General features: G+C 43.0%; 1 protein-coding gene across 1 annotated transcript in view; it reads right to left on the bottom strand.

Annotated features, from left to right (window-relative positions):
* Nucleotides 1-15,672, bottom strand: part of LOC132096646 (netrin-G1) — a 122,245-nt gene that overhangs the window by 18,587 nt on the left and 87,986 nt on the right. The window contains exon 3 of the mRNA XM_059502125.1: nt 3,379-3,551. Within this exon, the coding sequence (XP_059358108.1) occupies nt 3,379-3,551 (173 nt within the window). The remainder of the gene's footprint in view (nt 1-3,378; nt 3,552-15,672) is intronic.

Genomic DNA, 15,672 nt, shown 5'->3' with positions numbered 1-15,672 from the left:
AGCGGAGGGACTCGACCTGGAAGGCAAATCATCCCAGAGTTGGGTCTGAGTGCGCAGTGCAACGCTTAACTGGATCCACAGTTGGACAGGGGGCACGTGAGAAGGCATGAAGCATTTTGTAGCTTCTTCATAGACAAGATTGTTGGTATAAGGTCTCAGATTGTATCACTTTTACCCAAAAGCTGTCATAATTTACAGATCAGTTAATGTAGCCTGTTGGTTTTTTTAGACTATTTCCCATTCTGATTTGCTAGCTGTGATTTCTAGTATGAAATTAACCACCTGTTCTGTTGATATTATCCCTGCTATTCTATTTAAGGAGGTATTAGATGTTGTTTTACCTAGCATACTTTCCATTATAAACACCTCTTTGCATAGCAGCACTGTTCCATCTTGATTAAAACACACTGTGGTTAACCCCTTGCTAAAACTTCACAACTATAGACCTATTTCTAAGTTGCCTTTTTTGTTGAAAGTTCTGGAAAAGTGGTGTTACTCCAAATTACACCATACTTAACTTCTAACAACATCTTAGATCCTTTTCAGTCTGCTTTTAAGGCTAAGCACAGTACTGAGTCTGCTCTACTAAGAGTGACTAATGATATTCTGTTATCATTTGACTCTGGAAACTGTGCAGTTCTTGTTCTGTTGGACACTGTGGCCCACAGCATTTTGTTAAAAAGATGAAATTATGAGGCAGGCATTTTTTGTGATGCTGGTTTAGATTGGTTTGAGTCTTAATTATCAAATAGGAGCATATCTGTAGAAATTGGAGAATTTTCATCATCCCCTATGCCAATCACCTGTGGGGTACCACAGGGTTTGATTCTGGGTCCAGTTTTATTTTCTCTTTATATGCTTCCATTGCCATTCCAATTTTTGTCATGCAGATGATACCCAGCTCTACTTACCATTAGATTCTTGTAGTGAATCTGTCCTTTCTCCGTTAGCATGTTTAAAGGATATTAAAGAATGGATGGATAAGAATTTCCTTCAGTTAAATGAAAATAAGTTTTGGCTCTAAACCACAGATTGACAAATACAGTGGTCTCTTGGGGCATTTTCAGTCAAAAAATTACTCCTATGTGAAAATTCTAGGGGTCATTTCTGATGCCGACCTGAAGTTCGACAAACAAATAAATTCAATGGTCAGGGCCAGCTTTTTCCAGCTAAAGCGACTGCGAAAGTTAAAGCCCCTCCTCACCTTTCAGAATTTGGAGACTGTAATTCACACTTTTATTTCCTCAAGGCTTGATTATTGCAATGCCTTGTATGCTGGAATTAGTCAGTCATCACTCTCACGATTACAGATAGTCCAAAATGCTGCAGCTCGTTTCTTGACTGGGACAAAAAAGAGAGAACATATTTCACCTATACAGGCCTCTCTCCATTGGCTTCCCGTGAAACACAGAATTTATTTCAAGGTTTTAACATACGTGTTTAAAGCTCTACATGGACTTGCCCCTAACTATATATCAAAACTTTTAAATGTCTATTCTCCTCAGAGATCACCCAGATCTTCATTCCAGCTGTTTTTAAATGTCCCAAAATCTTGGTTGAAAATAAAAGGCGACAGGCCTTTTTCAGTCTATGCTCCAAAACTTTGGAACACAGTACCCTTAACTATCAGAGCTTCTCCTACATTAAGCCTTTTTAAATAATCAATTAAAACCTACCTCTTTTCTCTGGCTTATTCTTAATTTTGGTTTATCTTATGTATCTCTTAAATGCTAGGGGTTGTAATTTTTTTGGGATATAGTAGGTTTTGATCTTTTATTTTTAATATATATTAAAATTATGTTTAAATGATCTTGTTATGATTGGACTGCACACCTTCCAGCCCTGTTTTATTTGTGTGTACTTGCTCTGCTTGTCAAGCACTTTGGTCAACATTCTTTTGTTTTAATGTGCTATATAAATAAATTTGACCTTGACCATGAGAAATAGGAAAGAAATAGAAAAGAGAAGTGAGAAATAGGAAACTGCTCTTTTGTAGAGTGTTTGGGCACCACTGGGTCTCCAAGCGCTTTCAGTAGCCCAAGAAAGCATAGCAATTAGCTTTGGATCTGACTCAGACAACATCACCTTCCCTGACAGAGGCAACACACTTTATCTTCAGAGCCTAGCTCATCCCCTGATTGACATCCTGTCGTCTGCCGGGGCTCTGAATGAGACGCTAGACCTCGCCTCTGGGGACTCAGTTGCCTTATCATGGAACACCACGGGTGTGATGTGCTGGAGCAGGGAGGGGCCCACGGAAGTGCACTCAGTGGGGAAGCCCTCACTGTAATCCTCAGATCACCTTGACCATACGCCAAAGTAGTCCTCCGCTGCTGTGAGACAGAGGAACTAGAATGGGGCATAGCAAAGGGTACTCCCCCTCATTTAACGAAGAGGGGTCTTGATCGCAACATTGCGATGGACATGTTCCCGCAATGAGAACAAGAATAATCCATGGACGCTGCCTCAGTGTGCTCAAAGCCCACGTCCGAGATGCAGCGATCATGACCATCAGACGGAGCCATGAAGTGACCGCATCCAGAAACACACGAGTGAAAGGCCATCTTTAAAACGATGCCAAGACACTTATGGAGCTCAGGGGAGGTTGCAGAACCACCGCAGTTAGATGAGCTGCAGCATGCCATCTAAATCAGAAAAAAGCAGCTGCACTTGACCAACAAACCTCCACTGATGCACCATAACACCAACACTCGTGAATGCTGTCTTGTAGACACTCTCTTTTTTGGTGATTGCACAAGCAGAAAGGCTCATCTCCAAGGTGAAAGTTGAATGTGCGACTACACGCACTTTCCTTAAATGCTCACGCTGCGCGGTGCGGTCTGCGATGCGAAGCTTGATGTTTGTTTATATCTTTAGCTCCTAATTTCAAGCAGGGTAATTATAGTTAACTAAAACTGATAAACTAAGTACAACTAAAAACCACCTTTAAAAAAAAAAATATATATATATATAATTTTTTTTCTTTAAGCTTATCAAGGCACCATTTCTTGAAGTATTAAAAAACTAAAGCTAAATAAACTATATTTACACATTTATAAACTACTAAAAAAAAACAAAATTACTAAAAACTTAAACACAAAATATAAAAGTAAAACTCAAACATTCAAAATATTCACAAAACATAGAAAAGTATTTCAGTAATATTAAAATAAAACTTTCACAAGCTTGCCATTTACCACAAATTATATATTTTTTTGTAGCTATGCTGCCTACAGGCTTATTGTCAGCCCTTCTTTTGTTGCTCTCAAAGTAAAATGTCATTTGGAACTCGACTGAAAAGGTCATATTTCGGTGCTTGATGGAGCACTATGCTTTCCCATGAGTCATGTCAAAAAGGAGACGGCAGGATGTACTCACAGATATTGGCAGTACCCTTGGGGATGGGCAGGTAGGAGCCCATGCTCCAGGCTCGGCCCTGGTAGTGTCTCTTGCAGCGTGCGCAATCTGGCCCTGTAGTGTTGTGCTCGCACTCGCACCCCAGCTTCCCTTTGTCAAAAACACAGCTGTTGGCATGCAGATTGCACTTGCACCTAGCAGGATGAAGAACAAAACATCATAACAAACAGGAAATGTCAGCCCAGACTACCGTTGCTATGTTGGTGGCACGAACAAAGAACCAGCCACAATGTTTGACGTCTTATCCGAAACGTAATATTAATTTCATTTGCAATGCGTTCGGAGCCTCTTTATGGCATATCCATTACAAACTTCAACCTTTAACGTTGGCTTCCCATGATGCTGCGGAAGAGAGCTTCATTATGCCATTAAAAACAGAGCTCATTTGAGTGTGCCCCTGCGGAGATACTGAATAGAAGCGTGGGTCACATCTGTGACACAAAGGCAGAATGAAAGCCTCTCAGTGGTTGGGCTTTAACATTGAAAAAAGGGAAAGAATAAAAAGTGGAAAGTCTATCGACACTAACAGCACCTCTTCAAAGTTCCTCTGATGTCTGCTGGGAAAGAAATTTTGACAGACTCTCTGTTCTTTCAGTGTGTTTAGAGAGCATTAAATGTAAGAGGAAATCATGAGTTGTGAAGTCTATGTCAAAACATGGATGCTTTCCATGCATTTTATTTTACTGGAAGATGCATGCAGTGACTTTTCAAAGCTGTAACTAAAACAAAGATTACTGGAGTACATTTTACATGGGGATACTGTTCCTGAATTTCATGTTTAATCATTGTTTGGGAAATTTACTAGCAATTTCTCAGTGAAATTTGTTTCTTTTTTAGTGCATGTGTAGTTATTCATCCTAATTTCCTAGTTAAAGCGGCAAGATTTTCAGAGACATTCATGTGATTACGGAAGATTATCTTAGCTGCCACTCGAGATGAGTGGTCTCACTTTCCATATCTACTCTAAATATAATTTGCAGTCATTGATTTTGCCAGGAGACAAAAGGTTACAACCGTGTTGTGTTCTTCTGACCTCCGCCTCCCTGTGAGATGGGCAGCAGTTAATGAGATCATTGAGCATTCAGGATATGCTATAGCTCTCTGGAGGGTTTGTGTTCAGTATGATATCAAGGCAATATTTGTTTTTCTGCAATGTGTTCGAGGGAGGACTTTTGCTCTTTGGAGAATCACGGTTGTGAGGATACGTGGCTGCCTCATGCTGTGAACCCGAGACAGACGTGTTACAGAAATACATCCATTCCAATTGACTTTCTACTTTTCCTGACATTGCGCATAAATGATTAATAACTGCGGGAAAACAGTGGAACAAAACCTCTAATTTCAGCTTTCATGATCTATTTAACATGGTCTATTTAACTTCAAATGGAGCTACAGTAAGTGCTTTCATCGACATTGACTTTGATGGACCCATTCAATCATCATTTAGTTAGACAAATTTTTCAATAGAGCATTCTGTATTATTATGCAGTGTATGTTTTGGCAATATTACAAATAGGCCAATTTCAGCATTACGGAAGTGCACGTATTCATCACCTCTCTGAAGTATCATAAAAGGCAGTCAATTAAATCTCCTCCATATCTCTAATCTGTGGATGTATCTAACCGTCCTTCAACCAGATAGTAAAATTCCCTAAAGTGGTGTGCTTTGAGATCTGACCCTTGGGTTAATTAAAAACCAGCCAAAACTGGATCATCAAGTCGATGTCACAAAGTTCAGTGTATCTGAGGCACATCATTGTGGGACGTGATGCTGTTGCCGTTGGCATTGTCATATTGAAATTGGAGAGACCATAGAATATAATTCGGTGGGTGCCGCTGGGAGAACGCCTGGCACAGCAAGCGTTTGTACTGGCAGAAAGATGAAAATCCATTTAATGATTCTTTATTGGCCTTTTTTCTCCCCTGCTCTCCCACAGTGGGCTTTGGCCATTATCTAAGAGTGGCACCACTCAGTGACTCATTTAACTCCACTCTCCTCCCTCCTGTTATGAATTGAGGTCGAAGTGTTTTGCTTTGCGCATTCTCTAAAGATATGGCTTGGGGCATTATACTGAGCAGCATTGTCTGTGAGGTGTAGTTCATAACTCATATTCATGAATTTTGGCCACAAAGGGGCATCTTTTCACAATTCAAATGTTTCTGAGAAATAGTTTTGAATAAGTATAATATATCCTGCTTTTTTAACGTTTAAACAGAAAACGTGTGTGGCTTACATTATGAAATCTTATGATGCAACGCAGTCTAAACGTAAGCCCTCACATAGAGGCGTCTATACTCCCATGCCCCATTACTATGAAACATAGCAATGTCTGTAATATATTGACTGTCTTCAGAGGAAGTAGAAAGCAGACTTTCATGTCAGTTCCTCTAACAGCACTTGTTAAGCCCCTCCTGAAAAAGAGCAATCTTGATAACACCATTTTGAGCAATTTTAGACCAATATCTAATCTTCCCTTTATAGGCAAAATTATAGAAAAGGTAGTTCCTTTTCAGGAACTCGGGCTGCGTCAATCGCTTTGGGGAACGTCCCTGACGAGACCGACTCTGAATATCGTGTGCAATCTTTCCAATGGAAGGGTGTGACGTCACGGGCGGGGTGACGTAGCGACCAGGAAGCTATAAAGGCACTTGCCACACAGCTGGCTTCAGCTCCTTGTCCTTCAGCAAGCGCTCTGTGTGTGCACGTCTTTCAGTCTTGTCAGTCTTATTTATTGTCGTTTGTCACTATTAGCTCCTTTAAGTAGCTATAGTATGTCAGAGAGCAAAGCTAAGACTGGCATCTGAAGGGTGAATCCAGACCGCGTTCAGATTGTGTGTTCCTCCCTACTCAACAAAGCTAAACGTTAGCGGCGGGGATACACACGGTCTGTGCGTGGTCTGCCCGGGATCAAAGCGAGCTGCATATGATTTCATGTGTGCTTCGATCCCGGAGGGCTCTCTTCGAGAAGTGAGCCTTCACCAGCGTTCCTCGCGATTATTTTAAATTCTGAGGAATATGATGACTTTGAGAAGTCAACATATCACTACAATGTGTACTTTATCACAATATAGACCGTGTTTACTTGTCTGATTGTTGGATTGCATTGGATTCTGAGGAATCTAAAGACTGTTATCTAACTTCGAGAAGTTCAATATATCACTTCAATGTGTATTGTATCACAATCCAGACCGTATTTACTTGTCTGATTGTTTGATTGCATTAAATTCTGAGGAATATAATGACAGTTATTTGATTCATGAAGTTAGATGTACTGGAGGGACCGCTGGGCGGGAGCAGCCCCCTCCGCGTACAAACAGAGCGTTGCCGCTTTGGGACCAGAGGCTGAAGCAACGCTCTGGGCCAGTGACTTCTCAGCCTAATCCGAATCCGATGGAGCGTACTTCAGGCTGGGAGGTCCACGGCCAAGAAGTCATGACGCATTTCGGTCACGACTACAGAGGGCGTCCCCTACTGGTGTAAAGCGGTGTTCACCTCATTACACGGTGCCCGTCTCACCTCAGTGCCCTCGGGAGGTGGGTCTGCCAACCCTGCCAGAGTTTCAGGGTGCAGCGGCTTCCAGCGAGCACTGCTCTCAGTTATTTCCGCCTATGAGCGTAGCGGAGCTGAGACGCTCGCCGCCCCTTCGGGGGCCTCTTACACCAGAGGTCAGTCTCGAGAGACTGATTCCCTTAGTACATTAGTTAGCAGCGTCGAAACTACTGCCAAATGTATCTCAATGGGTCCTGCACACAGTAGAAAGAGGCTATCGCATTCAGTTCGGCCATCCACCACCGACATTCAACGGGGTTACACCGACAATAGTCGGCCCCCAGCAGGCTCTGGTTATGGAACAAGAAGTGAATACCCTATTAAGGAAGGAGGCCATCGAGGTGGTCCCTCCTCTAGACAGGGAGTCCGGGTTTATAGCCGGCATTTCATAGTTCCAAAGAAGGATGGGGGGTTGCGTCCGATCTTAGACTTACGTCATCTAAACCTCTCAGTAATGTCACTGAAGTTCAAAATGCTCACTGTCAAACAGGTTGTAGCTCAAATCAGATCCGAGGACTGGTTTGTCACAATAGATCTCAAAGACGCATACTTCCATATCCATCCTTCCACAACAGAAGTTTCTGAGGTTCGCTTTCGGGGGCAAAGCCTACCAATATCGAGTCCTTCCCTTCGGCCTTGCACTTTCACCCCGCACGTTCAAGATATGTGTAGATGCGGCTCTGGTATCCCTCCGTATGCAGGGCATCCGCATTCTGAACTATATCGACGATTGGTTGATTTTAGCTCAATCAGAGCAAATGGCGGTTCGACATCGAGATGTCGTTCTCGCACATATGGGGGAGCTGGGTTTGGGACTAAACGCCAAGAAGAGTGTACTTTCTCCAGTTCAGAGAACCACCTATCTAGGCGTAGTGTGGGATTCGACCATGATGCAGACACGTCTGTCTCCTGCTCGGATCGAGTCGATCCTCACATCAGTCGTGAGAGTCAAAGAAGGCCAGTAACTCACTGTCAAACAGTTTCAGAGACTGTTAGCGCTTATGGCAGCTGTGTCCAACGTGATACCTTTTGGCCTCCTGTACATGAGACCCCTACAGTGGTGGCTCAAGACCAAGGGATTTTCCCCGAGGGGGAATCCATTACGAACTATCAAGGTCACGCGGCGATGCCTTCATGCCTTAGACATGTGGAAGAAACCTTGGTTCTTGAATCAGGGCCCGGTGCTGGGAGCTCTTGGTTGCCGTGTAACGCTAGCGACAGACGCGTCCCTCACAGGTTGGGGTGCGGCCATGAGTGGCCACCCTGCCCACGGTCTGTGGAGCGGTCGCCATCTGACATGGCATACCAGTTGTTTAGAGATGCTAGCTGTGCATCGAGCATTGAAATATTTCCTCCCAGACCTGAGAGGTCACCATGTGTTGGTGCGCACCGACAACACATTGGCGATTTCTTATATCAGTCACCAGAGAGATCTGCATTCGCCTTGTACAAGCTGGCACACCAGATCCTTCTGTGGTCCCAGGACAAACTCCTCTCATTCGGAGCAGTGTATATTCCTGGGAGATGGACTGTGGGAGCAGACATACTGTCGAGACAGGAGCCAAGGCCCGGGGGGCTTCACCCCGAGGTGGTGAAGTAGATATGGAGAGTTTTTGGACCTCTTTGCGACTTTGCGACGGAGATATCGCAATGTCCCCTCTGTTTCTCTCTAGTTCATCCAGCTCCTCTGGGACACTTTGGTACAGACCAGGCTGAGGCTTCATCTGTACGCCTTTCCCCCTATCGCTCTGCTCCCGGGAGTTCTGGCGAGAGTACGCCGGGACGGGGTCCGTCTTCTATTACTAGCCCCGTTCTGGTCGGGCCCGTTATGGCTCGCAGATCTCCATGGGAGATTCCGATCAGGACAGATCTACTCTCTCAGGCGCAGGGCAAAATAATTCACCCTCGCCCGGAGTTGTGGAAGTTGTGGGTGTGGCCCCTGAGGGGGCACAGTTCATAGCTTCCGGTCTCTCAACCGAGGTTATTGAGACCCTCCTCCAATCCAGAGCTCCCTCTACGAGGAAACTGTACGCCCTGAGGTGGAAGCTCTTCACCTCATGGTGCAGAGACCGCCAGCTTGACCCTGTTAACTGCCCAGTTGGTACAGTTCTTGAGTTTCTCCAAGCTAGGCTCTCTGCGGGGTTAACTCACTCCACCTTAAAGGTGTACGTGGCGGCCATAGCTGCTTACCACGTCCTATTCAACGGTCAGTAAGTGGGTAGACACCCCCTAGTTACACGTTAGAGACCTCCAGTACGGTCCCGTATTCCCCCGTGGGACTTGGTTGTGGTGTTAGAGGCTCTCTGTAAAGTTCCATTCGAACCAATTCAAGATATATCAGATAGACATCTGACCCTTAAGACTGCCCTGTTACTGGCTATTACTTCTCTAAAGAGAGTTGGAGATCTTCAGGCCCCCTAGGTGGCCCCTACCTACTTAGACTTTGCCCCTGGTATGGCCAAAGCATTCTTATACCCTCGAGAGGGTTATGTTCCTAAAGTTCCCTCTGTTACTCCACAACCCATAGTACTGCAGGCCTTCTGCCTTCCTCCCTTTCGGGAGCCAGACCAGGAGAAGCTAAACTGTATGTGTCCAGTTTGAGCGCTGGACGCATACGTCCACAGAGCTGCCCTGTGGAGAAAATCTGACCAATTGCTTGTTTGCTACGTTCTTCGGGGTTTTCCTGCCTCTAAGCAGACCCTTAGTCATTGGATAGTCGAGGCTATCAACGTATCTTATGAGTCCTCTGGTCTTCCCCTTCCTTTGGGAGCCAAGGCTCACTCCACTCGGGGTATGGCTGCCTCTAAGGCCTCACTAGCAGGTGTGTCCCTCTTGGACATCTGCAATGCTGTGGGATGATCCACGCCCTCTACATTTGCCAGATTTTATGACCTTGATATGCGAGCCACTCTGGGCTCTTCTGTTCTCTCGTCTTAGCTGTGCTCTTTGGATACACACTAGGCAGGGATTTGGAAGTCTGGCAGCGTGGGCACATAGTTCCCCAAAGCGCTTGACGCAGCTCGAGTTCCTGAAAAGGAACGTCTCAAGGTTACGAATGTAACCCTGGTTCCTTGAAGGAATGAGACGCTGCGTCGCAGAGCCATACTCCAGGCATCCCTGCCGGCGCTTGCTTCCCTACTCGAAGCTGAAGCCAGCTGCGTGGCAGGTGCCTTTATAGCTTCCTGGTCGCTACGTCACCCCGCCCGTGACGTCACGCCCTTCCATTGGAAAGATTGCAAACGATATTCAGAGTCGGTCTCGTCAGGGACGTTCCCCAAAGCGCTTGACGCAGCGTCTCGTTCCTTCAAGGAACCAGGGTTACATTCGTAACCTTGAGACGTTTTTAATCAGCTGAAAAAATACTTTAAACTCAAGTTGATACCTTGACAATTTTCAATCTGGTTTTTGACCGCATCACAGCACAGAGACAGCACTCATTAAGATAATAAATGATATTCGCTTAAATTGTGATTCTGGCAAAATATCGGTGCTGGTATTGCTAGATCTCAGTGCTGCGTTTGACACTGTCGATCATAACATACTACTAGAGAGACTGGAAAACTGGGTCGTGCTTTCTGGGATTGTACTCAAATGGTTCAGGTCATACTTAGAAGGAGGAGGCTATTATGTGAGTCTAGGAGAGCATAAGTCTAAGTGGACGTCCATGACATGCGGAGTCCCACAAGGGTCAATTCTTGCACCGCTCTTGTTTAGCCTGTATATGCTTCCACTAAGTCAAATAATGAGAAAGAACCAAATTGCCTATCACAGCTATGCTGATGATACCCAGATTTGCCTAGCCTCAGGTCCTTACACTGGCTTCCAGTTACATTTAGGATTGATTTTAAAGTACTTTTAATCATAAAAAAATTTACTAAATGACCTAAGACCAAAAATATATTGCAGATATGCTCACTGAATATAAACCTTACAGAGCACTCAGATCATTAGGATAGAGTCAGTTAGAAATACCAAGGGTTCACAAAACAAGGGGAGTCGGCCTTTAGTTACTATGCCGCCCGCAGTTGGAATCAACTTTCAGAACAGATCAGATGTGCTAAAACACTGGTCACATTTAATTCTAGACTTAAAACTCATCTGTTTAGCTGTGCATTTCTTGAATGAGCACTGTGCAATGTCCGAACTGATTGCACTGTATTTTGTAATCAATTTCTGTTTCTAACTGTTTTTAAAATCATTTTAAATAAGTACATTTTTAAATCATTTTAAAAGTTTAAAAATTGCTTGTTTTATTTTAGTTTTTTTACTTTCTTTTATGTAAAGCACTTTGAATTACCATTGTGTACGAAATGTGCTATATAAATAAACTTGCCTTGCCTTGCCTTATATCTTATTGCACAGTATTTGTGAGACCACCCACAAATAAAAATACATATTGCTATATTTAATGAAATTACATATTTAAATTATTGTAAAACTCCGTTATACTACCAATCAGGATGTGATGTTGGAAATTTGACTCTGTAATCACCTCTAATTCTAATAGTTTATTGTTTTATGTTTGTGCTTAATTTTTTTTATTATACTCTATGCCTCATAAAAATAATTCCAGAGTGGGAAAACAAATAACAAAAACTACTGTCTGGCAGTTTCTCCATAATTGTTATTGTACTTGAATACCATAATTTTACTGCTGAATAGAATGCATGTTACTGTATCTTGTAGTTTTATTACTCAATGGCCTCTACAAATGAGACTAAATGAAAGAGTTATTTTCAAGCTGATGTGTATCACGGGTTCATCACAGTCCTGCTGTTTACTATTAGTTGTCAACCTTATTTTATATTGTTATATAGTTTATATTGTTGGCATTGCAAATTTCCGAGGCTATGAAGGCTGTTATGTGAAGTCTTATTAGGCAAAGTAACATTTTCAAAGATGAATTCATAATGAATAGAATGCATGTTACTGTATCTTGTAGTTTTATTACTTAATGGCCTCTGCAAATGAGACTAAATGAAAGAGTTATTTTCAAGCTGATGTGTATCACGGGTTCATCACAGTCCTGCTGTTTACTATTAGTTGTCAACCTTATTTTATATTGTTATATAATTTATATTGTTGGCATTGCAAATTTCCGAGGCTATGAAGGCTGTTATGTGAAGTCTTATCAGGCAAAGTAAAATTTTCAAAGATGATATCATAATTTGTAAGTTAAAGGTGGAATTTTTTACCTTGTTAAAAAGCTTGGCCCAAAGAAGAAATTTTTAGTACTTTTTAAAATGATAAATATATATTATAATAAAAGCTGTTTTATTTTACATGAAGCTGGTCACCTCATTGTAAAATTACACGACCCTCCCTTAATGTGTATTGTTAGCTGTGACGTAAAACTGTCATGGTAAAACATCTATTATAAAATAATAATTTATATGTTGTTCGCAAAAAATTTCTTTGTCAAAATACATAGCTAACTTTAAATGGCAGCCAGAGCTACGGCCCTGGGTTAAGGTACCAAGATGGAGCAATGCACTGTGTGTACTGTAAGAAATAAAACAAGAAGACATGTGGTTTAAAAGATGGCAAGTAAAATAAAAAGCACATCTGTATGCAATACAGTTTCATTATTATCCAGAGCGGCTTACTATAAAAATATTGTGCGACCAAATTATGTTTTGCGCAAGTAACTGAAAAAGTTAGTTGCGCAAGTGCCACCAGTGGAAAAGGTTACTGTAGTTCCCTGGCCAGTGCTCAGATACGCTTTTTATCTACAAAAGTGTGCAAATTTACCTCCTGCACCAAATAAATGAAAATAATTTCTGGGAAAGGTATAATTTAAACAAATAGTTTATACTAAATATGTTGAAAAATGCTCGACTTAGTTTGATTAAATTAGCTTATTAATGCCAAAGAAAATGTTGTTTCTTTGCCATTCATCAGACTTTATTATTTAGAATTTTGAAATGTTTTCTCTTTGAGTTTTAAGAGTTCATATTTTAATTTATTTGATTAAATCTATTACATATTCTGAATTCAGAATATGGATCATTTAAAGGGGTCATATGATGCGATTTCAAGTTTTACTTTCTCTTTAAAGTGTTACAAGCTCTTGGTGCATAAAGAAGATCTGTAAAGTTGCAAAGACTAAAGTCTCAAACCCAGAGATACTCTTTATAAAAGTTAAGACTCGTCCACGCCCTCCTAAAATACCTAATTTAAACATGCCTCACATGTCTACGTTATGATGTTGGAAGATTTGCATAACACCACCAAAATGTTCACGCATAGAAAGAAGGCGTAACCTTTGATTCTCACTGTTGCTGCCAGCGCCATGTTGTGGATATGCCGTTTCTTTGTGAAAGTGAAAATACTTGGTTTGGCATTCTAAAAGAGGACACAACTAGAAATAAGTGGTTAAGTTGTATTTACAACACTGCTCCAGAACAATTTAACCCAAATATTCCTGATCCTGGGAGAGAAGACTACAATGCTAACTGTTCTGTCTCACAGTCTGTAGATATGTCTACATATGTAAAGGATTTGCCACTGATGATTCAAATGTGAGTTTTGAGCAGTGTAGAACAGTAATGTAATGTAAACACATTTCATTACAGCAAATACGCAAATTTTCTTTTTAGAAACATCATATGACCCCTTTAATGAAACATATGTCATGTAATTTAAATGTGGGCTGAAAACTGCTAAAACTTATATAAGAATTATATACATATTTTACAGTAATCACAGTAATATTCTATCACTGCATATGTGTACATTAAACTCATACCTGCAGCAAGTAGAACTTAAATATTTATAAGAGATCTTAAACTTTGATTTGTTCATGGTTTTACTCATGCTGTTTGACCCCTGGTACCTTTCTTCACCTTCTGCTCTTGAGGATTAGAGAGTCTTAGATGTCTCTGTAGTGTGAAGCAGACTTGGACTCCAAATGCAAAATCTAGTGGAGGCACAAAGACATCTGACAGCCATCTCATCAATAAGGAAGGTGAAAGAACGCCATAGCTGTCTGTCTACCTGAACTTCACAGATGTAGCTGAAGTTTCGGTCACTTTTGTATGTCAAACAACCTTAGTTACTGGAGAAGCTGCTTGACTCTTGACATCTGCCCTTACAGCTTTTGTTGAGCGACAACTGTGATGTGACCTGTATCAAGAGGAAAAGTAAACACAACACAAGTGAAGATGGGAGAAGAGGATATGTAAATGTGCCGAAGGAAAAGGAACAAATTTAATGGTTGGAGTCTCGATAACAAAATCGCTGAAGATTATTATTATTTTTTTTTCATCAATGATACTGAACTTGTCATGATTATGGACCCTTTTTTGTGTTTATCCCCCCTATATGCTCCATGACCCAGTTTCTTCCTTGTTTGATTGGTTTCATGTGATTCAGGTGTGACTTGTCAACTGTCCTCATTACCCCATATATTTAAGTCCCATTCTGTGTGATGTATGTGTGTCTTCTCCTGTTCCTGGTTTGTACTGTCCCTTGTGTGGATTCATTAAATATTGTTTATTCTAATCTACATCTCTATCATTCACTCCAACACAGTGCGTGACAGAAGACCTGATGGGCTATATCGCTTGCCACAAATGCAGTGGAGTGGAGCCCCCTGCACCATGGCTGAGGGTGAGCTTAATGTAGATCTGGGATCAGAAGGAAAGGTTTTGGATGCATGTGCTGACCTGCCCTCTGTCCTCCCTCCTTCATCTGAGCCCTCTGTCATTCCTGTCCCCAGGTCAAGCCAAGAGATGGCTGCTATACCCAAGTCTGGCTTACTGGCCAAATCACTCCCAAGCCCTATGATGACAGCAGTTCATCTCCTTCACCTCAGCCCAGAAGAGGAGAATGAGGAAGATAAGGACTGTTGGCTCTAGCCCCTGACCAGAGTCGAGAAATGGCTCCAGCACCTGACCAGAGTCGGGAGATGGCACTAGCCCCTGACCATTGTTGAGAGATGGCTCTAGCCCATGACCAGAGATGATTGATGGCTCCAGCCCCTGACCAGAGTCAAGAGAGGGCTCCTGTTTCCACGTCCAGCCCAGAGAGGGCTGCGGTTCCCACATATGGCCTAGGGAGGGCCACAGATCCCGAGTCTAGCCCAGGGAGGGCTCCTGTTTCATGTCCAGCCCACAGTGGGCTGCTGTTCCCACGTATGATCCAGGGAGGGCCACAGATGCCGAGTCTAGCCCAAGGAGGGCTCTTGTTTCCATGTCCAGCCAAGGGAGGGCTTCTGTTACCAAGTCCAACCCAGAGATGGCTGTGGTTCCAACATATGGCCCAGGGAGGGCCTCGGTTCACTAGTTTAGCCCAGAGAGGGCTCCTGTCCCTGAAATGAAGCCCAGTGAGCGCTCCTGCTCCTAAGTTTGGCCCAGAGAGGGCTCCCGGTTCAAGGTCCATCCCGAGAAGGCTCCTGCTCCTAAGTTTGGCCCAGAGAGGGCTGCGTTCCCGAGTCCAGCCCGAGAGGGCTTCTGCTCCTGTTTACAGCTCTGAGAGCCCTGAGAATGCCCACCCACCCTCCTGCTCCTGCCTCCTCAACCACTGTCATCTGGCAGCCCTTCTGCTCACCCTCAGCCCACCATCTGTTTGGTGCAAGCACCGCGGGGCTGCAAGTCTCCATCATTTGCATGGCTGGAGAATCTCTTGCTTCCACCATCAGCCTTTGAGTCCCAGACTCCGCCTCAGCCCGTTGATCGAGTGGCTGCACCACGACTTCTAGCTCT

Source organism: Carassius carassius, chromosome 20 (genome assembly GCF_963082965.1).
Source record: "Carassius carassius chromosome 20, fCarCar2.1, whole genome shotgun sequence".
Taxonomy (NCBI): domain Eukaryota; kingdom Metazoa; phylum Chordata; class Actinopteri; order Cypriniformes; family Cyprinidae; genus Carassius; species Carassius carassius.
Note: the sequence above shows the minus strand (reverse complement) of the source record. Positions and strands in the feature narration are given on the sequence as shown.